The sequence below is a fragment of the Halichoerus grypus genome, chromosome 6 (assembly GCF_964656455.1).
Source record: "Halichoerus grypus chromosome 6, mHalGry1.hap1.1, whole genome shotgun sequence".
Classification (NCBI taxonomy): Eukaryota; Metazoa; Chordata; class Mammalia; order Carnivora; family Phocidae; genus Halichoerus; species Halichoerus grypus.
In genome coordinates, this window is record NC_135717.1 from 40,430,192 (window position 1) to 40,455,772 (window position 25,581).

Genomic DNA, 25,581 nt, shown 5'->3' on the forward strand with positions numbered 1-25,581 from the left:
TTGGATGATTTCTTTGAATCACTTTTTATAAGTGGTCTTCCTCAGCCAAGTGGACGAACACGTGTAAGGCTTCAAAGCTCCCTTTATTTCAAAATACTCATTCTATGTCTAAGTTGAAGAAAATAATTTCATTTCTGCTCTTAAGTTTTTCATGTAGTTCCTGGAAAGCCTGAACAAATGTCCTCTATGGTTCATCAGATCAAAGCCTCTAGTGGCAAACTCCAGAGCCCCCTTGACTGGGAAGGTGAAAAAAGGGTGCCCCATCGAGGAACTCACCCGTTCCGAAGTGAGGCTCCCGTGGCTCTTTGTCTGGTTTCACATCTGGGGGTCTGACACAGTCCCCTCCAGCTCACCCCTATTCCCACCCGGCTCAGACAATCACCCCTCCATGCCCACAGTTGTAATCCACTGTAGCTGGGCCGCTGCATTTCCTCCAGGCCTTCTGACTCCCTTCCTGTCCCTGCAGGGCTGGGGCCCCAAGGAGCCAGGGGCCCCAGGGTCCTGTTCTGGTCCCAGGGCCTGGGGACACCAGCCGCCATGGGTCAGGAGGAGGATGGATATGGACACAACCCTGGGAGCCTGGCCTGGCCACAGCAGCAGCTCTGCAGAACCAAGGCAAGCATTGGGGACCCGTGTCTGGGGAGGGGGAGGCAACTTGAGGCCAGTGTCTGGGAGTTCTTGCTGTCTGTCCAGCCCACCCAGGACTCCTACACCCCACAGAGACCCTGCTATGCCTTGAAGGCCACTCACTGTGTCTCATCTCCTCTAAGACTCCTAGGCTGAACAGGGTTGGGGAGGACCTGCACTGTGGGGCCTGGGGCCATCCCAGCTAGATGCTGGTGAGACCCCTACTGCTAAGACCCTAGTGGGGCCAGTGTGGGTTCAGTAGTGTAGCTCCTCCCCTACAGCCCCAGCCCTTGCCCAGCCTTCCCTGAAGCATGGTGATGGCCCTGGGTGGCCTGGGCCCTTGGTAGGCTGGGGATGCTTCCCTAGTGGCCCCCATCCCTCATTGCCCCCCTTTCCTACGAAACCCTGGATGCTATGCTGAGCCCTCAGAGAGGCAGGCTGGCATGCCTCCATACCTGCTCCTCCCAGGCAGGCACCGCCCCTGGGTGGCTGGGTGGCAGGTTGGCGGGTGGCTCATGGAGCCCTGAGCCAGGACTTCTGCACTGGTATGGGGATTAAGAAAGAGGAGGATGGGTAGTGAGGGTGAGCAGTGTCCAGGAGAAGATGTGGTGGCCTATAGCCCTCCCCCAGGGGCTACTGGGAGCATTTCTTGAGGTGCCAGGCCCAGCATGGCTCTGTGCAGCCCAGGGTCCGGGTGGTCACGGCAGGGGGATGTGCCAGAAGCAGTTCCTTAGGGGCAGTGATAAATTTTTGGTGCCCACATCCTTCCCTCATGGAGGGGCCAGTGGTGGGTGGACAACATGGAGTTGGCCAGCTGTGCTGGCAGGTTGGGAAAGAGCTGCTACGGTGACAGTGAGGGGAGAGTGTGGTGGGTACAGGAAGCCCTTTCTCTCAGGCTGGCCTGTGCGAGTGGGACCTGAAGGCAGTGGTAGGAAGGAGAGCCCTTGGCCAGACTCCGGATGATGCCTGGAAAAAACTGAGCAGGCGTGCCCAGATGGGTGGAACCCCAGGCCACAGCTCTTTGGAGGTGGGGGTTCTTGCCCCAGTGACAACCAGCGTTTACTGGAGGCCTATTGCCTACTGTGTGCCCTGGCCTTGAGTCCAGACCTACTGGCGACTCAGGGAGGGTGGAGCCCCAGCCCACCTCCTCATGGTCCGGGCCAGCTGGGGGGGCCGCAGGCCCAGAGAAGGGGGAGAGAGGGACTGGACGTTACCAGGGGCTCAGCTCCAAGGCAGCCTGGCTCTGCCCTGCAACCGCACAACTCTTGCACACCTGCTTCCTTCAATGCCCCGGCGAGGTCTCCAGTCCCTCCGGCCATCCCGCCAGCCCGCGTACATGCTGCTCCCTCTGAAGGCGTGTGAGGCCGTTTGGGTGCGGGCTGGGCCTATTGGCGCCAACTTTGGGAGCCCTGGGCCAGTGGACACCCGTGTGGGCGGCAGAAAAGGGTTGCAATGTGGCGTGCGCCTCGCAGTGCCTACATAAGGGGGCGGCCTGGCCGCTCGGCGCACCAGACCAGGCATTCCTGGTGGCCACAGTCTCTCAGCGACCCTTGCAAGGGTGTCTCCGCACGCCACAGCCCAGGGGTAGAAGCTCAATTTCTCGCAGCCTACGCACAAGGTACTGGCCCCACACCTGCAATTTGACCACGCCCACTCCTTTGGCTCCGCCCCACGCTGGGCCCGCCTTGACGTTCTTGGCTCCGCCTCCGAGCTCAGGGCCCACCCCTAACGCCCACGCCCAGGCTCCACGCTCTTCGCTCTTCCCAGCGCTCCCGCTTCCCGTCTCGCGGCCCGCCCAGGTCCTCTCTCGGCCCCGCCCCACTCTCTCGGGCCGCCCCCTCCCGGCCCCGCCCCCATCTTGGCCCCGCCCCTCCCGGCCTGCCGCACAGTCCCGGTACGGCTCCCACGCTCCGAGCCCCGCCCTTCGCTCCAGGCTACGTCCCTCGTCCCTGTCCCGCCCCCACGTCCCGGCCCCGCCCTACGCTCTAGGTTTCGCCCTTCGTTCCTGGTCCCGCCCCACGTCCGTGTCCCACCCCCACGCTCCGAGCCCCGCCTCATGCTCCGGGATCCTCTCCGCAATTCCGCTCCGCCGGGCGCTTCGGCCCCGCCCCAAGTCCCTGCCCCGCCCCGCGCTCTCGCCCCGCCGCACGCTTAAGGTTGTGCTTCCCGTTCCAGCCCCGCCCCGCGGTTTCAGAAATGACTGCGTCCTGGCCCCGCCCCGCGCTCCGGGCGCGCCGCACGTCCGGCCCCGCCCCGCGCTCTCGGCCCGCCCCACGCTCCGGGCCCCGCCCCACGTTCTCGGCCTCGCCCCCACGCTCCGGGCCCCGCCCCGCGCTCCGGCCCCGCCCCCGCACTTCCGGGCGGCGCCGGCGGGGGCGCTCCGGCCTGGGCTTCGGCGCTCTGGGCTCGGGCTCCCCGCTCGGGGAAGCTTTTGCGGCCGCCGCCGCCGCCGCCGCCGCAGGACCGGCCGGAGTCGGGCCGGAGCCGCGTTCCCCGGTGCAGGCGGGTGAGAGCGGGCGGCCGGCCTCGGCGGCGCCCCCGCGGCCTGCCCCGCGCCCGCCTCCGGGTCGCCGCGCCGCCGCTGCGATGGGGGCCGCCCGGGGCCGCGCCCCCGCCCCGTCCCGCCGGCCGCGCCGCCGCTGAGCGCATGGGCCGCGCCGCGCCGCTCCGGGAGCCGGGCCGGGGCCGCCGCCGCCGCCGCCGCCGCCGCCGCCGCCGCCGCCGCCGGTGAGTAGTGCGGGCCGGGCGCGCGTTCCTGCGGGGCGCGGGCCTGTGCGGCCGCCCATTGTAGGCCGCGTAGGCCGGGCCGGGCGGGCCGGGCGCGGGACCCGGAAGAGGGGCTCGGCGGGTGCGGGCTCCGGGGGCGTGCGGGGCGGCGTGCAGCCGTGGGCAGGCTGTGCACCCCGGGTGCTGCAAGGGCAGGCGTGCCGAAGGGGGGGTGCTGGCTCGGGATGGAGACGGCCGGGGCCGTCGATGCTGGGCTGTGTGAACCTGGCAAAGTGCGGGGTTTGCTTCAGAAAAGGCAGCCCTTGCTTTGGGTGAGCGGAGGGGTGTAAGGAAGAACCAGGATTCTGAGAAGGGGTGTGGGGGGGCCCCTCCTGGAGGGGCAGGGTGCGCAGCCGATGTGTTTGATTGGGTGGTGCCAGCCTGTGAGCCTTGGGCGTGTTTCGCGTGTGTGTGGGGTGCAGGGATCCTGGAGAGAGGCTGGACGGTGGCGCATCCCTTCCCTGTCCCTCCAGCAAAAAGTAGGGATGAGGGGATCCGAAACCCAAGGAGGGCCCTCCCGCTGAGGCAGAGCTGCCTGAGGCCGGATCCAGGTGTGGTTTGGCTTGTCTCAAGTGGCCGTACTCTTTCAGGTTGATACCTCGTTCCCCAAAACTCTCTCTTGGGGTGGGTCTTAGCTTCGACCTCCACCCCACATTTTGGAATTCAGTCCCCCATGAAGCCAGACCTGCACGGCTCAGCTCAGCACTGAGGACAGTAGAGAAAACAAACTTCAATTCTCTGGGGATTTTTCTCAGCCCATCTCTAAGATAACTTATGAAGAGTTCTTACTGTTCATCTCAGCCCCTCCTTCTTGCTCGCCCGTATGTTCTCTGCTTCTTCAGGAAGAATCTCAGGCATATTTGGATCCACAGGCCTTGTTTTGGAGAATACACATGGTCTGAACCTGACCTCCCAGGGTAGCCGTATTTGAGTTTCAGTTTTGAGAACTTATATTGGGGGACGAGAATGGACAGGCATACAAAAAAATGTTTCTGTGGGATTTTCAGGAGGTGTGGGGGTTTCTTGGGTTTCTATAGTCAGAAAAGTGAGTGGACTTTTTTGGGCTGCATTGGTCATTGAGAATTTAGATGGTGAAGGAATGGATTACACTGTAAAACAGTGACCCTAACCCTTTCAGAGCTTAGTTAACGGACAGGAGAATGTCAGAGTCATGTGCACTCCGCAGAAATCAAGAGTTGAAAAGTTACATTTGAGTAAAATAAACAAACATACAGACATGTATAGCATTGAGCTGGCTGCCATGGCACCTGGGGGGGTATGCCTCAGCAGTGACTACAGGAGATTTTAAATGCCTTATCAGGGTTGTAGGTTACTTTTATGGAATCCTTTTATTGATGGTGGTTACAGGCTGTTGGCCAGATTCAATTCTTGTGGGCATTTGACTCTACCCTGAGTTAACATTAACTGCTTTATGTGTGGTATGTACGTGTGTACGCTAAACGCTTGGTGTGCTTCTATGTGGAACCCAGAGATTGAGGGAGTTAGAGCGTGTTTCGATAATGTCAGTAATTTGGAGAGGTGTTCATATGCTTCCAGGGACACCAAAGGTCTTCTGTCAGTTGACAGCCAAAAATAGATGTGAGTTATGAGAACTATTTCTTCCAGGCAATGAAAAATAGTTTAAAATGATTAGGGGGACTTGTTCACACGTGAATTAAGATGTTAGTTTTTAGAGACAGCCCCAGTTTTGTAATAAATGGCTAGATCTTGAGTTTTGTTGCTGTTTTTATAGCACAGTAGTTCAGCATCTATGAAGGGCTAACGTTTGGCATCTACGACAGTTGGCATTTGCCTTCATGTCAATGAATGAAATTATTTATTGGTTGCAAGACCTTGTGCTAGGTGCTGTGGGTCCTGCAGAAAATGTTTAATCAGGCTGCTACTCATAATTTACACAGGAGATAGCTCTTCAGAGCAGGTGACAGTGACTTGTAATTAACCTCCCTTTGGAACACAGTGACTCAGTTCTTTCTGAGGGCTGGTGAAGTAAAGAGTATCTCTGAGAGTAGGGCTCAGGGGGCCAGGCGTGGGCCCTCCTTCCTAAGAAGGCGTCCTGGACAAGAGGACATTAGAGATCCATGAGCTGGTGTGGAGCTCAGACACCACAGGTGCTCATTCATGTTGACAGGGCTCAAAGAAAGCGACTTTGCAGTTGAAGTGGTCCCTGACGGCAGGGTGCCACAGCCCATGGGCCTTGACCTTAAGAAGCAGTCTGTTCCTGCTGAGATTACAGCCTACCCAGTAGTTTTCACAAAAAGTCATTAGCTGCAGAAATGTCATTTGGGGCACATTATTTTGACCAACCATTCTCTGTCTCTGGGTGCTTTTCGCTTCTAGCCATCAGCTGCTGCTGGCTGGGGCGGTATGTACAGTGTGAGAATGCAGGTGTGGGGCGGATTACATGTAGGCCCTGGCCCAGAGTGTGGAGTGGTGGCCAGGGAGAGCTACCCTTTGTGTTGGCACCAGGTTTTAGGGGTTTATTTTTCTTCCTCTGGCTTGTTCAGGCATTTGGACTTGACATGCTTCTCTCCAGCCTGTTTCTAGCCAGACCACTTTGATCACGGCCGGCCACCAGGTTGGGAGGTGTAGCTCAGCTCGTGGGTTCTGTGAGCTCCTGTAGGATATGGCAGGGAGGACCGAAGACTATGAAAGAGTCCGGATCCAGGAGAGCCTTCCTTTACACCTATGGCAGGCCTGTCGCAGCAGCAACGACAAAACCACAAAACCCGTAGTCCCCTGACCCCTAAGAGGGTGGGTAGTTTGGATTTGAGCTTATGGAGGTAGATCATGTGAGCAGTATGCTTCCTTAGCTAAAATGTATAATTGTATTTGGCTTTCATTTTCTTTTTCTATACTTTCTCCGTTCTTCAGAGTACTAAATTGCCGTTTGCTATCAGAAGGACACTTTTTTTTTTAAGATTTTATTTATTTATTTGACAGAGAGAGACACAGCGAGAGAGGGAATACAAGCAGGGGGAGTGGGAGAGGGAGAAGCAGGCTTCCCTCTGAGCAGGGAGCCCGATGCGGGGCTCGATCCCAGGACCCTGGGATCATGGCCTGAGCCGAAGGCAGACGCTTAACGACTGAGCCACCCAGGTGCCCCGGACACTTTACTTATAAACGAGGTCAAAGGCAGCATTCTGGTGGAAGCAGTTTTCAAGATTGTCCACACTGGTGGTATGAGATGACCACTGTGTGTGGGGGGGACGGGCTGTCCTTTGATCACTTGGTTGAAGGTGCTGAAGGTGACCCGCAATTGTTCATGTAGGTGTATGTTGAGAGTTAAAAGAACACCTCCTTGTGTGTTTGCACCTGTTAGGAGGCATCCCAAGTGTGAAGTGATGGGGTAGGCAGAAGGCACAGTGGCTGTGGGCCTAGAGAATGTGGGAAGCAGACGTGACACCTGCCTGATGGTATGTGATGTTCCATAGCTTTCTGTATCTGAATATCACAGCGACCCTGCAGTGCAGGTAGGCGATCATCCTCATTCATCTTACATGGGAGGAACCAGCTCTCATCCAAGTTTATACAGCCAGGAGGACTAGAAAGCATATTTCTTTCCTCCCATCCTCCTGCCTCCCTGGAGCTTGCAGGGAAGGACTGGTTATGGCAAGATGGGAGGTCCCCAGGCTGCTAGTCTCCATGATGTTCTCACAGAATGACACCTGAGGGAGTGGCGCTCTCCCTGCTCTGGGTGCTTAGTTTTTAGATCCAGAGGCATTCCTGTAGTTAAAAGTTCCCAGAAATTGTTTTAATATAGCACAAACCTTGTGGCAAAAGATTGAAAATTTAAACTGAATTTCTGGCTTTGAGTTCGAGCGGGAGGGCATCATTACGAGTCTTGTCTTGAGAAAACCTCTGTGGTCATGTTTCCGTGGACCCACCTTTCCTAATCCTTGTCCTCTTAATGGTTTCAACAGGACAGATTGATTCACTTTGGAGCTATAAGTACTGATGTATTAGGGTGCAGCGCTCATTGTTCATTGACGCACAGAGTCCCAAAATGAATATCCAAGAGCAGGGTTTCCCTTTGGACCTTGGAACAAGTTTCACCGAAGATGCCCCCCGACCCCCAGTGCCTGGTGAGGAGGGTGAACTGGTGTCCACAGACCCCAGGCCCGTCAGCCACAGCTTCTGCTCCGGGAAAGGTGCCGGGGTTAAAGGTGAGACTTCAGCAGCCACTCCCAGGCGCTCGGATCTGGACCTGGGGTATGAGCCTGAGGGCAGCGCCTCACCCACCCCACCATACTTGAAGTGGGCCGAGTCGCTGCACTCCTTACTGGACGATCAAGATGGAATAAACCTGTTTCGGACTTTCCTGAAGCAGGAGGACTGTGCTGACCTGCTGGACTTCTGGTTTGCCTGCAGCGGCTTCAGGAAACTGGAGCCCTGTGACTCGAATGAGGAGAAGAGGCTGAAGCTGGCCAAAGCTATTTACCGCAAGTATATCCTTGATAACAACGGCATCGTGTCCAGGCAGACGAAGCCAGCTACCAAGAGCTTCATAAAGGACTGCATCATGAAGCAGCTGATTGATCCTGCCATGTTTGACCAGGCCCAGACGGAAATCCAGTCCACCATGGAAGAGAACACCTACCCCTCTTTCCTCAAGTCTGATATTTATTTGGAATATACGAGGACAGGCTCGGAGAGCCCGAAGCTCTGTAGTGACCAGAGCTCTGGGTCAGGGACAGGGAAGGGCATACCTGGATACCTGCCCACTCTGAATGAAGATGAGGAATGGAAGTGTGACCAAGACCAAGATGAAGACAGTGGCAGAGACCCTGCTCCCCCTGGCAGGCTCACACAGAAGCTGCTTCTGGAGACGGCCGCCCCGCGGGCCTCCTCAAGTAGACGGTACAGCGAAGGCAGAGAATTCAGGTGAGTCAGATGCAGGGCGTCCATGTCTGTGCTCACATCCGAGACCTGGAGGACTGGCAAGGGAAAGGTGTCGGGAAGGAGCGGTCTTGTCTCTCAGCCCCCAAGTGGGTATGCTCCTGCTGCTGGGGGTGAGTTGTGGTGTTCGTTCTTCTTCATGATACCTTCACGTTTGTCATTAAATGTTTTTAATATTTGTGAGTTGAGGACACTTTTGTTAAGAGCAGTCTAAATAATATATGGCTTTGTATCCCATTAAGAGTCTTGGAAGTCTTAAAGTCTTGACATTCGAACTTACCCTTTAGCAGTAACATTTGTACTCTCTTGCATAGGAGGTGGGCTTACTCCATTGATGCAATCCTTGTGGCCTAATAGAGGAGTGGACATGTAAAAGCATCAATCTGTAGAGAATTCTGGATCGTTGCATTTTTGTGACAGTTTTCCAAGATTCTTCCTGGAGGTTGGGAAGTGTTGGCGGGAGGCTGCCATGCAGCAAATTGTCAGAGCACTTTGGGAACCTCCTGTGAATGTAGTTCTAGGGGTGGACCTTCTCCCCTCTGCTGACAACATGAGTGCTGTTGTGTGGTCCATTCCCAGTGGCATTAGCATTTGTGGGTATAACTTGTGCATATAGCCACATTGCAACTTGGGAGGTGCCAGTGGTGCGACCAAGAGGTTGTTCCAGCTTGGGAAACCCGTATCTTCATTGTCTTTTCTTGGTAGTCCCTTCTGTGCTTACTGGAGATTTATTTGGCATGGGTTGGAGCCTCTTGCCGGTGCGAGCGATGTTGGCAGAGCACTTCTGTTTCCCACTCATTTCCCTGTAGCTGGTCCCAGGGACATCTGCCCGTGAAACTTTCAAAGTGGGGAATCCGCCTGACCCTTGCTGATTTAATCAGTCAGAATCCTCTCCTCTCCTGTGGTATTATTAAAACCTGGATCATTTCTTCAAGCTTATGGTGGTAGAGAAACTGGCTACTTGCTAATAAACACAGGACTAAACATTTCTAAGGTTTAAATATCATTTAAGTGATGTGATTCAAGATACACCATTTGAAGTAATTTTTGTGTGCCTTTTGCTCATTGTCTTGAGCTAAACACTATTGATATAGCAAGCTTTTTAGAGCAGAACTTGCCATAAAATTATTCTAAGTAAGGCTAGTAACTGATACAGTTTTTGTTTATTTTTTATTTTTTTAATTTTTTAAAAGATTTTATTTATTTATTTGACAGAGAGAGAGGGAGTGTGCACAAGCAGGGGCAGAGGCAGGCAGAGGGAGAAGCAGGCTTCCCGCTGAGCAGGGAGCCCGATACGGGACTCGATCCCAGGACCCTGGGATCATGACCCGAGCCGAAGGCAGACGCTTAACCGACTGAGCCACCCATGCGCCCGACACAGTTTTTAAAACCCAATCTAAAATGATTTAATTGGAACAGTTTTAAGATGGGATTAAATCGGAGGCCTGGGCTTCAGGGGGAAAATTTTGAGCTCAATTCTGACTCCTTTCTTCCTTTCTGTCTTTCTGTCTTTTTTTCTTTCTTGATTTTACTTCTAAATAATTTCTACAACCCAGGGTGGGGCTTGAGCATAGAACGCCAAGATCAAGTCATATACACTACCAGCTGAGCCGGCCAGGTGCCCCGGGGCTCAGGAATTTTTTAAATCAGAAATCAGAATTGGCTGGCTCAGTTGGTGGAGAGAGTGACTTTTGATCTTGGGGTCGTGAGTTCGAGCCCCAGTTTGGGTATAGAGATTACTTAAAAAAAAAAATTCCTGAGCCCCATTCTGCACTTTTTTCAGTTCTCAGTCTTAAACAGCAACTTTGCTTTTTCTTTCTTTGGTTTGCTCTATTTGTAATACACAATGTTTGCTTTTAAATTAATAGAATATGTTGGCATCACTTGTTTAAGTGGGTTGAGCTCTAAGGACTGTGGTACATTTTAGTTTTGACTTGCTTGTCATGGAGCTGCTGGTGGCAGAGGAAGGCTGGAGTTTGAGAGTCCCATCTGCAGTTGAATACCATGCCGCTCGAGGTTGCTTGTGATGCTTTTGTGGGTGGCGGATCTCTGATGTCAGGGGCATCATTTACTAGTACTGACAGGGTGTGGCGTCCAGCACATTCTACTTGTCCGGCAAGGGTGTGCACTTAGGATGCACTAGGTTGGAAGTCACAGAAAGTCCAGCCCACCCTGGCTTAAACAGTGAAGGGGATTGGTTGACTGAGATCAATGAAAAGTCCATAGGCAGGGCCAGCCTCAGATGTGGTTTGATCTGGACTCCAGCCATTTTTCTTTTAAAGACTTTATTGTTTTAGAGCAGTTTGAGGTTATCAGCAAAAATGAGAGAAAGGTACAGAGGTTCCCCTCACCCCCACCCCCACAAACACACAGCCTCCCCCATTATCAGCACTCCACACCAGAGCAGTGCATCTGTTAGAGCGGACAGAACTACATCAACACCATTACCACCCAAAGTCCGCGGTTTGCATCGGGGTTGGTGCCTGGCGCTGGGCACGCTGGGGGCTGGATGGAAGGTGTGGTGATGCGGAACTAGCATCATAATGTCGTACAGAGCCGTCCTGAAAATTCTCTCTGCCTCTGCCTATTCATCCTGTCCTCTCCCCCAACCCCAGGAAACTGCTTTTGCCTTTTCCAGAACGTCGTGCTCTTGGAATCATACAGCTTGTGCCTTTTCTAACTGGCTTCTTTCACTTGGTGACCTAATGTTCCTCCATGTCTTCCCATGGCTTGTAGCTCATTTCTGTTTAGCGCTGGATGATAGTTCATTGTGTGGATGGACGACGGTTAATTTATGCGCTTGCTTGCTGAAGGACGGCTCCATTGCTCCCAAGTTCTGGCAATCATTAATAAAGCTGCAGTAAACTTCTGTGGTGCAGGTTTTTGTGTGGACAGAAGTTTACACCTCCTTTGGGTAAACACCATGGAGCGCGATTGCTGGGTCATAAGGTGAGAGCACATTTAGTTTTGTAAGAAACTGCTGCTTCTCTTCTTTGTCTCTGCCTTCCCGTGGCCAGTTTTGCTGGCAGGTTGGAGGTGGTTACTGTAGTGACCTTGGGCTCCGGGCTCCCTTGCTTTGTAAACAGACACTGCCCCCAGCATTCGAAGGAGGTCCTGCATTTTGCTCTGTATGGCCAGGGGTTCTGTGTGCCTCTGTCCTGACTATTCCAGCATAATCTTTGTGCAAAGGCCTGGGACTGTGCTGCTGGGCTTCACATCAAGTAGGGTAAACCAGAAGGCACAGAAGGTGCCCACTGCTCCCTAGTGGTGGACATGGTCCTCCAAAGGAAGGGAAGAGGAGGGTGGGTGCTGCCTGCTGCTAAGGGGGCTGGGGGCTGGCCTGGAAATCTCATTGGGGGATGCACTTCCTGTGGGCAGCAGGTGCCTCCCATAAGCATTGATTCTTCATGGAGAAGTGTGTCTGGAGGGCCATTATTTAGGGTCTCCCGACCTGAGCCCTACAGTCCCATAGGTTCTCCATCCTGGGGCTGGTCCGATTGTGTTCTCTGGTGTTGTTCAACCTCCCTGACGGGGCATGGCTCTTTCCCCATAGGAGGCCTGAGTGTCAGTCTTCATCTGGCCGTACAGGTGTGCACGTGGCTGTTCTTCATACAGCCAACTTGTGAAAAGTTAAATGAGCATTATGCTTAGGTCTCTGTCAAAGCTCAGAAAACACCCGTGCCCCTGGCCTTTTTCTGCATTTATCCTGCTCACCTGGGGTCCTTTTGAGCCCCTGGGCCAAGGGATCCCAGAATTCCTTGCTCTCCGTGTCTCTGCAAATTCTGTTCTGTGTGTCTCTGCAAATTTTCCTAGTCTCTATTGCCATAGTCAGTGAACTTTGAACATAACTTTGGTTGGTTCACACCCACCATTTTAACTGGTGTGAATTGACAAAAGGTTCTCTGATGATGCATGTGATTTGGCATTAGGGCCCAGGGGCTGTAAGACATAGCTGGCAGGCTCAGGTTTTACTCCCCCATCAGACGTGTGGCATGGGGGCGCCTGGGCGTCTGCCTTTGGCTCAGGTCCTGATCCCAGGGTCCTGGTATTGAGCCCCATATTGTGTAGCGTGTCGGGCTCCCTGTTCAGCTGGGAGCCTGCTTCTGCCTCTCCCTCTGCACCCCCTGCCCCCTGGCTAGTGTGCACATGCTCTCACTCAAATAAATGAATAAAATCTTTTTTTAAAAAGATTTTATTTATTTGACAGAGAGAGAGAGCATAAGCAGGAGGAGTGGCAGGCAGAGGGAGAGGGAGAAGCAGGCTCCCTGCTGAGCAGAGAGCCTGACATGGGGCTCGATTCCAGGACCCTGGGATCATGACCTGAGCCGAAGGCAGACGCTTAACCGACCGAGCCACCCAGGTGCACCATGAATAAAATCTTTAAAAAGAAAAAAAAAAGTGTGGCCTGGCCCCCCAGGTGTGTTCAGGGACTGTGTGGGAGGGCCTGTGTCACATTCTCCTCCTGGCCCTGGTTGGTCACCTGCCTCGGCCCTTGAACCATCCACACTTAGCAGTAGCTGCTGGATTTGATGACTGACATTTGCAAATGCTTTCCATTTCTCTTTACTACCCTTACCTTCTTCACTGGCTGAGAAGTTCCCCAAGGACAGGGTCTCAAGTATTTTCTTGTGTCTTCCTGGTGAGCCAGCCCAGTGAGGAGCTGCTGGTCAGGGCTGGTCGTCATGGTCATGGCCAGAGAGTAGACCATGGATACCCTTCATAGCGGGAGCAACTCAGCACTTAAAGGGCCGACAACCAGGGTGCTTGGCGGCTCGGTCGGCAGAGCGTGCGACTCTTGATCTCTGGGTTGTACGTTTGAGCCCCACGTTGGGTGTAGAGATTACTTAAAAATAAAAAAGTAAAGGTCGGACAGCTGGCCCTTCCTCTCCAAGGTCCCTTCGGAGTTTGGCTGAGGAACTGTCTGACCTGTTTCTTGGCTTTTTGATTGTATTTCTGGTAGTGGCTTAAAAGATCAAGAGAAGAAATGTAAAAAGAGGAAATGCCCCAGATATATATAATTTCACATGGAAGGCAGAAAAGTAAGATTGATTTTGGGTTTGTGATTGGAGTTCAAGTTGAGGGGGGGTTAGGCGTTGGCTCTAGCGGTGGTGGCTTGGCTTTAGTGTGCACCCGTGGGCCTCTTTGCTTGGACCTCCAGCAAATTCTCTTCACTGGTGAGTTTTTAGGCCATTTGTGATGGAGGGAAGCTCATTTTAAAAATCCGGCTCTCCCTGAAGTCCTCCCCTGCTTATTCTACGGCAGTGATTGTGGTTCCTCTGTGAGGGGCATGAAGCTTAGGGAGAGAGCATGGCCCTGTTGCCATTTCCTTGTCATCTTCCAGATGTGTGACTCTTTCAGCTGGATGAATTTCTTTAACCGAACAGATAATCCCAGAGTAGGTGACCAAAGATGTTTTCAGACAGATCTTAGTATGCAGCCGTGGGGTTCTCGAGTCAGGAGTGTGCAGATCTTCTCACTCACCTTGCCAGCTGGATGGGGAGAACAGTAAGCCTGGTGGTTTAGCTTAATGACCCCTCACTTGATGACTTTTCCACTAGGCAGTGTCTTGTGAGGTCAGCCTTCTGGTCTGTGATGGTGGGGAAGTTGCTGTATCTGTCTGTGCTTATCTGTAAAATGGGGAGGATGAAGTGCTAACTGCCTAATGAGGTTGTCACAGGGCTTCCGTGTCATAATGCCTGGGGGTGATTACACCAGCCTGTGCCTGCACAGAGCAGGTGCTCAGTAAATTTCAGCTCTTGCATTGGTGGCTCTTCATGTTCATCATCTTCATCGTTGTCTGTTAGATGTTGGTGAAGTTTGTATCAGAATTACAGATGGTTTCAAAGATATGAATGACATGCTCAGATTTTAATAACATATTTCCTTCAAGGGAGGCATAGTAATTCTCCACCCCAAACCTGTTCCTCTTGTAATCATTCCAGCCTCCAGCAGCGGCACCACCATCTACCAGGTCAACCCAAACCACCGGATCCCCGCTTCCTTCACCCCCACGTCTGGTACAGCAGCAAGTTCTGGTTCCCTGCCCAATGTGTGCTAAATCCCTCTGCTTCTTGCTGTCTGCACGCTGGCTCCCACCTCCTCCTCCTGGGCCGCTACAGAACCATTTTTTTTTAAGTAGGCTCTACGCATGGAACTCAACATGGGGCTCAAACTCATGACCCTGAGATCGAGATCTGAGCTGAGATCAAGAGTCGACGCTTGGGCGCCTGGGTGGCTCAGTTGGTTAAGCGACTGCCTTCGGCTCAGGTCATGATCCTGGAGTCCCTGGATCGAGTCCTGCATCGGGCTCCCTGCTCGGCGAGGAGCCTGCTTCTCCCTCTAACCCTCCCCCCTCTCATGTACTCTCTCTCTCTCTCATTCTCGCTCTCTCAAATAAATAAATAAATCTTTAAAAAAAAAAAAAAAAAAGAGTCGACGCTTAACCGGCTGAGCCCCCCAGGCGCCCCACCACAGAACCTTCTACCTAGGCCTCTGTCTTTTCTCCCCACAGCGCCAAAGCAGTCTTTCCTAAGTGCAAGTCTGATCGCATCATCCCTTCTTCCAGCTCTGTCAGGACTCCCAGTGCACCCTGACTCAACCCTAAGCTCCTACGATACACGCATGCCCGTGCTGGACTCCCATCACAGGACCTCGGACGTGCTGTGTGCATTTCATATACCTGTCAGTGGGGTAGGACTGGCCATTAAAATTTTTAAATTAATTACGGGAGAGTCTAAAAGTGTTTTTTCTCTGCTTTAGTCATATAAAACTCCATGGTCTTCAACAGGTTTCAGCAGAGTCTAGCAAAATATCTGTAGTTAGATATCAGACTGGAGAATTCTGGAATAGAGAGGCCTCTTTGCCTTGACCTTTGTATCAGTGGGTTTATGAAAGGGAAGTGCTTGTAGAGAGCTGACGAGCAATGTTGTTGACCGGGGCCCTTTGCGTGAACTGTGCTGCCCATGGCTCTGACGTGCAGCTGCAGCTATTTTAGGAGAGTGTGGGCTTGATGTGCTTGGCCTGGTGTGCAGTTCTTGGAACTGAGCCATACCTATAGGTCAGCTGCTTGGTGTCACTGCCCATTTGCAGGTTTATGCCCCAGTGTCACAGAGATTTGAATTTGACTCTTACTCACTAGCTCTGTTAATCTTTTTTACAGTCCTGACTTCATTTACATCAGTGTACCGTGTAGATATTACAAGTACGGGGATTTGGGTGAGTAGCGGTAATTCAGTTAGGAAAGCAAGGCAGTCTAATAATTCTTTCTCCAGTTTGGGACCCACATGAGAGGCTGCACACCTGTGTGTAGAGGGGAATCAGTGTTGCTTTATTTTCCCCGTGTCACATCAGTACAAATGCTCAGTTTAGTGAGCCACTCGGGGTCCTTTTAGAGCCTGTTAATTCCAGAAAGTGTTTGATCTGAGGAAACAGTTCAGTATATCTCTTCTGTCCCTTTGTGGGACTGAGGCTGGTTGCCTGACTTCAGCGTCTTCAGAGAGCCCACAAAAGAGGCGTGAAGGGGCTCAGCCTTGCCCCTCCATGTCCCCCCTGCAGTTGGACTCCCATTGCTGGGTGGGTTCCAGTATTGGCCCAAGAGCCTTCTCTGTGAACCATTGAAACTTCAGGTAGCAACTGGACTTGGCTCTTCTGGTTTCAAGGGACAGAGGTGGCTCGGTGCTTGGGTGGGTGTCATCGTTAGCCCCGCAGCCGCAGGGAGCTCTCTATCCATTCCTGGGCCATCTGCTCATCCAGCTCTGTGCACTTTGAGCTATTTAAATGCTTTTTGTTTTTTTTGTTTTTGTTTGTTTTTGGTATTGACCCCCTCTGGATCTTTACTCATCTTCAGTCTGTAGCGCCAGTGTCTTCTCTTGAACCAACATTTGAAGATTTATTTATTTATTTGAGAGAGAGAGAACGTGCGCACATGAGTGTGGGGGAGGGGCAGAGGGAGCGGGAGAGAGAGAATCTCAAGCAGACTCTGTGCTGAGCACGGACCCCTGACACAGGGCTTCATCCCAGGACCCTGAGATCACAGCCTGAGCCAAAATCAGTAGTTGGACGCTTAACTGAATAGTGAGCCACCAAGGCGCCCCTTGAACCAACATTTAAAAATAATCATAAAGGAGGACCTGGCTGGCTCAGTTGGTAGAGCATGGGGCTCTTGATCTCACGGTCATGAGTTCAAGCCCCATGTTGGGTGTAGAGATTACTTAAAAAAAAAAGTCGTGAAGAATGTTGCTTGCAGTGTTACTTGTGATAGCTAACAGCATAACTCAAATGTCCAATTGTGGGGTCGAATGCACAGGGATTTTTTTTCTGTACGGTTGGAGAATGTAGGCTTTTTATTTTCTTCTTTGCGTTTATTTCTACATTTTCCAAATTCCTATAAAACATATTTATAGAAAGTATGCTATTAAAATACATACAAAAGTATGTTGCAAGGTCTAAATTATATGCTATATTCAAAAGCCTATTTTTTCTTTAAGAAGGATGCATGTAAACATTTCCTTTTCATATGATTTTAGATACTCTTAATGTTTGCACTACTATCAGTATTTTAAGTTAATTTTAATTTTTCTGAAAAAATATGGAGGCAAGGAAAAACTCAAATAATGCCAAAAGGCTGATAACTGGGGTACCTGGGTGGCTCAGTCGTTAAGTGTCTGTCTTTGGTTCAGGTCGTGATCTCAGGGTCCTGGGATCGAGCCCCGCGTTGGGCTCCCTGCTCCACGGGAAGCCTGCTTCTCCCTCTCCCACTCCCACTGCTTGTGTTCCCTCTCTCATTGTGTCTCTCTCTGTCAAATAAATAAATAAAATACTTAAAAAAAAAAAAGGCTGATAACTAAGCTTGGCAGTCCATGTCCCCCCTCCCAGTTATTTCCAGCTGTGTCTTACCCTCATGTATGAGTCTGCTCAGGCTGCCCCCACAAAACACCATAGCCATGGGGGCTTAAACAGCACACATTTACTTCTCACAATTCTGGTGGCTGGAAGTTCCGGATCAAGGCCCGGCAGGGAGATTTCTTTGCAAGGCCTCTTGGTCTGGCTTTCAAACGGCCACCATCTATCTCACTGTGTGCCTGGAGTGGGAGCAGCTCCCTGCTCTGTCCGAGTAAGGACTCTAATCCTGTTGGGTCAGGGCCCCGTCTCACGGCCTCATTCAAACTTCACCTTCTTTAGAGGCTCCCTCCAAATGCAGCTGCACTGGGGTCAGGGCTCCGGAATGGATTTGGGGTGGTGTAGACTTGTGGTCCCTCACACCTACCTTTCTGAGTCATGCAACCATACTGCTGTCTTTGGGCCATCTCCATTGGTGGTCTTGCTCCCCTGCCACCCATCCTAATTATTAATACATCCTAGGTTTGGTTTTAAGTCAATATTTGGTGTTTCTAGTGCTGAGGTGGGCCAAGCGTTTTCTTTCTTGTACCATTTTTTTGTTTGTATTTTTGAATTTTAATAGCTGCATTTTTCCCTTTGATTAGTTATTTGACTTTTTTTTTTTTTCTAAAGATTTTATTTATTTGACAGAGAGAGTGAGAGCAGGAACACAAGCAGGGGGAGTGGGAGAGGGAGAAGCAGGCCTCCCGCGGAGTAGGGAGCCTGATGTGGGGCTCGGTCCCAGGACCCTGGGATCATGACCTGAGCCAAAGGCAGACGCCCAATGACTGAGCCACCCAGGTGCCCCTAGTTATTTGACTTTTTGGCATAAATCTTCCCTTACATTGTATCAACTTAAAAAAAAAAAGCCTGTGAATATATTTTCTCTGCATTATAAAACCAGTCAGATAAACTGTTTTTTCTCCAAGAGACATGTCTCCTGAAACCTTCCCTATTCCCACTCCCCCTGAGATGGTTGTTCTTCAGGCGTGCTGTGTGACTGCCACGTGGCTGCCGTGTGGTGCCATGGGACTGCCCTGTGGCCGCCGTGGGACTTCGGTGTGACTTCGGTGTGGCCGCCATGGGACTTCAGTGTGGCTGCTGTGTGTGTGGAGGAGAGCTTGAGTGGGTTTGTAATTCCAGTCTGGGGGATGTTCAGAAGTTAAAGCATTTGCACTACTGTCTTCTTTCTTACAGCCTTGTACCCGAGAAGCCTGACTCCATTCTGTTTATATTCCCGTGGATGTGGCTATCCCCCTCTCTCTGAACATTTCTTGGATGTTTTATCAGCAGTGCTGTCTCATAGTACTTGCTGTGGGGTTTTTTAATTTCTTTGTGCTGAAGAAACTAGTCCTTCAATTTTGGGAGTTTGTTAAATGTTATTTCTTCAATAATTTCCTATTTCCCATTTTCACTGTTTCCTCATTTTAGAGCTTCCTATTATTTAGAAGTTGGACCATCTGGAATGAACCTTTAAATTTTAAATCTCTTTTTCTCCTACTTTTCTCCTAAATTTTTTCTGCCCTTGTTTTCTTTTTCTTTTCTTTTTTTTTTTTTTTAAAGATTTTATTCATTTGAGACACAGATATACACAGAGAGAGAGAACACAAGCAGGGGGAGCAGCAGAGGGAGAGGGAGAAGCAGGCTCTCTGCTGAGCAGGGAGCCCGATGTGGGGTTCGATCCCAGGACCCTGGGATCATGACCTGAGCCGAAGGCAGAGGCTTAACCATCTGAGCCACCCAGACACCCCCTGCCCTTGTTTTCTGAATATACACTCTACTGTACTTTTTCTGCTTATGGGTCAACATTTAAAAATCGTTCTGGAGAGGGGGGCCTGGGTGGCTCAGTCGTTGGGCATCTGCCTTCGGCTCGGGTCATGATCCCAGGGTCCTGGGATCGAGTCCCGCGTCAGGCTCCCTGCTCCGCGGGAGGCCTGCTTCTCCCTCTCCCACTCCCCCTACTTGTGTTCCCTCTCTCGCTGTCTCTCTCTCTGTCAAATAAATTAAATAAATAATCTTAAAAAAAATCTTTCTGGAGGGGCGCCTGGGTGGCTCAGTCGGTTGGGCGTCTGCCTTCGGCTCAGATCATGATCCCAGGGTCCTGGGATCCAGCCCTGCGTCGGGCTCCCTGCTCAGCGGGAAGCCTGCTTCTCCCTCTCCCACTCCCCCTGCTTGTGTTCCCTCTCTCGCTGTCTCTTTCTCTGTCAAATAAAAAAAAAAAAATAAAAAAAAAAATCTTTCTGGAGATGTTAGTTATTACTTCTTAATTGTTGTTTGCCCAGCTTTCTGCGTAGGATAGTCTTTGTGTCCTCCTAGTTCCTTTCTTTTTTTTTTTTTTTTTTTTAAAGATTTTATTTATTTATTTGACAGAGAGAGCGAGATAGTGAGAGCAGGAACACAAGCAGGGGGAGTGGGAGAGGGAGAAGCAGGCTCCCCACTGAGCAGGGAGCCCGATGCGGGGCTCGATCCCAGAACCCTGGGATCATGACCTGAGCCGAAGGCAGACGCTTAACGACTGAGCCACCCAGGCGCCCCCTCCTAGTTCCTTTCTTAATGGTTTGTTTTGGTTTCTGTCCTCCTTGCTGGAAGTTTTACCCAAATGATCCTTGGCTGTTCCTTCTTGTTTAAAAGTGAGGCACCAGGGGCGCCTGGGTGGCTCAGTCAGGTAAGCGTCTGCCTTCTGCTCAGGTCATGATCCCAGGGTCCTGGGATCGAGTCCCTCATTAGGCTCCCTGCTCAGTGGGGAGTCTGCTTCCCCCTCTCCCTCTGCCATTCACTGGGCTGTGCTCTCTGGCTCTCTCTATTTCTCTGTCAAATAAAATCTTTTTTATTTTCTTTTTCCCTTTTAAAGATTTTATTTATTTGACAGAGAGAGACAGCGAGAGAGGGAACACAAGCAGGGGGAGTGGGAGAGGGAGAAGCAGGCTTCCTGCCGAGCAGGGATCCCGATGCGGGGCTCGATCCCAGGACCCTGGGATCATGACCCGAGCCGAAGGCAGTCGCCCAACCAACTGAGCCACCTAGGCGCCTAAATAAAATCTTTAAAAAATAAAGTAAAAGTGAGGCACTAGAGATACGGGTTGAAAGCTGCATGTGAGCTGGCCTTTTTGAGTGGTATACTCAGTGTTCACGCTGCCAGGGGACTTTCTTTGTGGGGTCTTTTCTCTGGGGTGATTTGCTTCCCCTTGAGAGGGATGCTTTAAGTCCCCCCTTTTTGTGGGGGCTGGCTGTTGGATTCTGGAGCTGAACAGATAAGGGAGTTTGGGGTTTCCCAGGTGCCCATGCACACTTTCATCTAGTTCCTCAATTTTCAGTCTTAGTCCCTGTAATGTCTTGCCCTGTACCTGATTTCCCTAAATAGGAGCCTTTGATTTTCATTCTTCCAGAAATTGTCTCTGATGTCCTACAGGAGTGTGTGAGGAGGAGTTGTGTGACTGTGCTGGATGTGAGGACAGGGCCCTGGAGGCCTGCCTTCCCCTTACATGTTGCTCAAACAATTCTTGTCGTTAGCATCATGCCCTCTGTCCTCCCTCAGTAGGGAGGTATGGTTGGTTATTGCCAAGAAGTCCCGCATATATGTGGGAGGAAGACTGCCCCTTGTATGTATAGAGCTAGGCCTGGTTTGCAAAGGTAAGAGAACTCTGTGAGAAGAAATCTGTGAAGGAAAAGGAGATGTGAGCGTGCAGTTTAGCGGAGGTCTGATGTGATTACTGTAAAATATATGATTTGGAGGTGGCAGCATTGCGAAAGAGTTCTTTCTTTTTTTGTGAAAATTCATTCAGGATGCCTGTAATACCCTGAGATCACTCAGTGAATAAAATCCTATGCATACGTGTAACTTCTTCGGAGCACATTTTCCCTGTGGGTCAGGCTTGCCCGTACTGATGTAGCTGAAGGGTTGGAGTCTTGGGGTAGATGTAGCTGCTGTTTTTCCTTCTTGTGTGACTCTTGGTTTGTTACTGGATCTTCCTGAGGACGTTTGTTCTTCTTAGAAGGGACAGTTGATCCCTATTCTGGTAATGGACTATTATACGATCATGACGTTTCGGAGAACAAAAGGAGAGTAAAGGGCAGTGGTACACACATGTCCAAGAAAAGCTGTGTCTGAGCAGACAGGGAAAGATACCTCTACTGTGTGTAGCTCAGTACAGCTGCCCCTCTAGAAGGAGAATTGACAGAAATACAGATGCATTCATTCAGTGAGTGCTGTATGCCAACTATTATTCTAGCAGCTGGAGATTCACCAGTGAACAAAGCAGACAGAATCCCTCCGCTCATGGAGCTTACATTTTATTTCAACAGGGAGAGATAAAAGTGAAAAAAGTAAAATATAGAATGTTCCAGATGGTGATAAGTACTGTGGTGAAATAGCAGGTGAGAAAGGGCAGTGAGGGGCAGGGGGAGGGTTGTAATTTTAACAAAGTGTTGCCAGAGAGTGTCCCATTTTAGAGGATGACTTTTGAGCAAGACCTCAAAAAAGTGAGAGCACAAACCGTATACCTGGAGGAAGATGATTCTAGGTAGAGGGAAAAGTGAGAAAGGCAGCATGGCTGGAACAGAGGGCTGGAAGGGAGAGTAGTGGGACATAGCTCAGAGAGGTGGTTTGACGTTTCTGAGACGGGGTTAAAAAAGCCACTGCAGTTTCTGCTTTGGTGTCTCTCTCCCTCTCTCAAGTTGTCAGTGTATGCATGGCACCTAGAGCCCTGAGCCCTGAGATTGCCGGAGTGTGTGTGCAGATAGAGAAAAGGAGTTAGGTGACACTCCACCGTTGAGACTTCAGGGATGGGGGATGAGTAAGGAAGAAACCAGTCGAGTGTGGCATCTTGGAAACCAAACGAAGAAACTGTTTAGGAAGGATGGAATGATTAGCTGTCAAACGCTGCTAATAGGTGAAGTAAGATGGGGACTGACAGTCATTAAGTTTAGCAATGTAGAGATTATTGGTGATCCTGAGTGGTGGTTAGTGGGAAATTGTAAAAGTATATTGAAACGACTTTCAAATTTAGCTTTAAATAACTCAAAGCCTTTAAAAAACTTTTTAAAAAAAATATTTATTTAAGAGAGGGAGTGAGAGAGAGAGAGCAAAAAGCAGGGGGAGCAGGAGAGGGAGAAGCAGGCTCCCCGCTGAGCAGGGAGCCCGATGCGGGGCTCAGTGCCAGGACCTTGGGATCATGACCTGAGCCGAAGGCAGACGCTTAACCAACTGAGCCACCCAGGCGCCCCAACTCAAAGTCTTTTGAGAAGGGACTGTGTCTTTGTCTTATCTGTATCTCTTGGCTTAAGATAGTGGTTTGCAGGTCTGCTCTTGATAAATATGTGTTGAGTTGAAATGATTCTAGCTATTAGAAAATATGTGCAGGACTTAGAGTTTGATGGCTTTATGCACTTGAGCCATGGCACTCACATCATCTTTTTGGGATCCTGTCTTTTATTAAGGAAGCTGCTACTTGAATTTATAGTGACAGCCAGTAGCCACCTCTGCATTGGTTTTACCTTTTTTGACCTCTCACTTTTGATAAAGAAGTAGATAATTTTTTAAAAAATCAGATAAAGACATTCTTTCTGATTTATTAAGTGTACAGGAGGGGCGCCTGGGTGGCTCAGTCGTTAAGCGTCTGCCTTTGGCTCAGGTCACGATCCCAGGGTCCTGGGATCGAGCCCCGCATCGGGCTCCCTGCTTGGCGGGAAACCTGCTTCTCCCTCTCCCACTCTCCCTGCTTGTGTTCCCTCTCTCGCTGTCTCTCTCTCTGTTAAAAAATAAACAAAAAATCTTAAAAAAAAAAAAGTGTACAGAAACAAGCTATGACTTAAATGTTTAGCACCACTATTACTGAATGTTGAGGCTGAATTTATTGGCTAAAATCTCCCAGTATGAATGTTAATATCTATTTCTTATTTATAGTTTTTTTAAGTATGATTAACATGTAGTGTTATATTCGTTTCAGGTGTACTATTGCTGTTACATTTTGCTTTATGTGTTTTGAACCGTAGTTTGAATGCATACAAATTTAGAGTATATATTCCTTATGGATTGACCTTTTTATTATTATGAAATCTCTCATTATATCTAATGTTTCTTGCTTTTTTTTTTAATTTTTTTTTAAATGTTTCTTGCTTTAAAATCTAATTTGATATTGGTAATGCTGTCCCAGATTTGTTAATATTTGTGTGACTTATATGGTTTCTAATCTTTTATTTTCAACTTTTCTATATTCTTATATTTAAATTATTTCTTTTATAAGCCATGGTTAGTTTTTTAAAAATCCAGATTATCTCCTTTTAATTGGCATAGTTTATTTATATTTAACATAATTACAGATCATGACCTGAGCTGAAGGCAGATGCTTAACCATCTGAGCCACCCAGGCACCCCAAAGTAGGGATTTTCTTATGAGAAATGGATATGACCTAAAATTATTAGGTCAGTCACATAGAGTATGTTATATTTAAGTATAAATTCTGGATCTTTTGCATATATATTCATTTTTCACTTATAAAGATGACTTTACTAATTACTGCAGGCATTTCTAGGATTTTCTTTGTGTTTTGAATTACATAGCTTTTATCCATCTTAGTTTATGCCCCATTCCCCATGTGACAAAGATGATTGGATGGATTGGTGGCCAAGTTCACTGCTGGGGAAGAAGATGAACATAACTAGCTGAGGAACAAACTCAAGGTCTTGGCAGATACAACGCTGCCCAGCAGACACATGCCAGGTAGACTCAGCTCTGTGTGTCCTGTGCGTTGGGGCGTGTATGCATGCCCCAACACAAAGATGTTTAGCATTCAGCTCTCATCAGCAAGCTAAGTATGCAGACATTTTGAGCCCGTGTCCCTGGTACTTTTGCTGGGGGGACAGAAAGCAGAGGCCCGTAGGTGCGCCTGTGCTGGAACCCTCTTCCCCCTTACCTGGAGTTCCCAGCATTGGGGCCAGGACTTGCCCTCAAGGCAACCTCTGCAGTTCGCTGGTGTGGAAATAGCAGGGTTAGGCCTGGCGCTGTGTTCTAAAGTAGAGGTCGGGCTGGGGTGAGGCCAGTGGCAGACATGCCTTGTTGGAGATCCCAGCAATGGAGGGAACAGGATTGAAGGAATATCAGAGTTGTACCTTGGTTCTTTGAAATTTCATTTGCTTTGGAATGTAAAGTTCTGTGACGCTACATGGAACTGTGTTGGAGATGCTTTAAAGATAAAAACATTTCCACGGTGAAGAAAGATGGGCAAATAAGAGCGTCCCTGGCCATGTTCCCACACGCGCAGTTGTCATTATACGTTCTCTTTACATATGAGCACATTGCATGGATCCTTTGTAGTTTGGCTTTCTCATTAGGTGGTCCTGTGAAGTTCATTTGGATAAAGTAAAACCCTTTAAAGAGAAAATCCTTTTGAAACATTGTGAGAGAAAACTCATAAGCAGAAAAATCCAGTAACTTTTTTTTAAACTTTTTTTTTTTTTTAAGATTTTTATTTATTTGACAGAGAGAGAGACAGAGAGAGCACAAGCAGGGGGAGTGGCAGAGGAAGAAGCAGGCTTCCCACTGAGCAGAGAGCCCTATGTGGGACTCGATCCCAGGACCCTGAGATCACGACCTGAGCTGAAGGCAGACGCTTAATGACTGAGCCAGCCGGCGCCCCTAAAAATTATTTTTAATAAACCACATTTTTTTTTTTTTTTAAAGATTTTATTTATTTGAGACAGAATGAGAGAGAGAGAGAGAGCACATGAGAGGGGGTCAGAGGGAGAAGCAGGCTCCCTGCTGAGCAGGGAGCCTGATGCGGGACTCGATCCAGGGACTCCAGGATCATGACCTGAGCCGAAGGCAGTCGCTTAACCAACTGACAGGACCCTGAGATCACGACCTGAGCTGAAGGCAGACGCTTAATGACTGAGCCAGCCAGGCGCCCCTAAAAATTATTTTTAATAAACCACATTTTTCCAAAGTCACTGTTTTGGTCTTGTAGCTTCAAAGCTGAGAATAGGTCTTCTTCCCAGCTTTGTGGGATCTTCATTTGTAAGCTTCTGCATCTTGTTTCGGATTATGGACTGATTCTGACCTGTGTTAAAGACATTATGAGTCTGACATGTGATCTGCCATTTTTTAAAACTTATTTGATAGAACAGAAGGGAGAGGGAGAAGCAGGCTCCCCATGGAGCAGGGAGCCCGATGCGGGGCTCCATCCCAGGACCCTGGGATCATGACCTGAGCCGAAGGCAGATGCTTCACAGACGAGCCCCCCAGGCGTTGCTAACCTTCCTGTTCATCTGATCCATGAGAACCTGAAAATCAAAAGTGAAACATCTCTGTAAGTCCAGGCCCTGAAGAGAATCCCACTGATGAGCAGACTGGCAGCGTGTCTAGTTTAGTTATTAGCTCATCGTGCCGGAGCCCCACT

General features: G+C 50.1%; 1 protein-coding gene across 4 annotated transcripts in view; it reads left to right on the forward strand.

Annotated features, from left to right (window-relative positions):
* The first annotated feature begins 3,287 nt into the window (after positions 1-3,287).
* The window catches only part of AXIN1 (axin 1), a 58,517-nt gene continuing 36,223 nt past the window's right edge, over positions 3,288-25,581 (forward strand). For 2 of the 4 annotated variants that reach the window (XM_078075041.1, XM_078075042.1), the window contains exons 1-3: positions 3,288-3,354; positions 7,335-8,295; positions 14,253-14,327. In XM_078075041.1, coding sequence (XP_077931167.1) covers positions 7,418-8,295; positions 14,253-14,327 — 953 coding nt within the window. In that variant the 5' untranslated portion in view covers positions 3,288-3,354; positions 7,335-7,417. The remainder of the gene's footprint in view (positions 3,355-7,334; positions 8,296-14,252; positions 14,328-25,581) is intronic. The other 2 variants (XM_036083507.2, XM_036083508.2) reach the window with 2 other exon arrangements.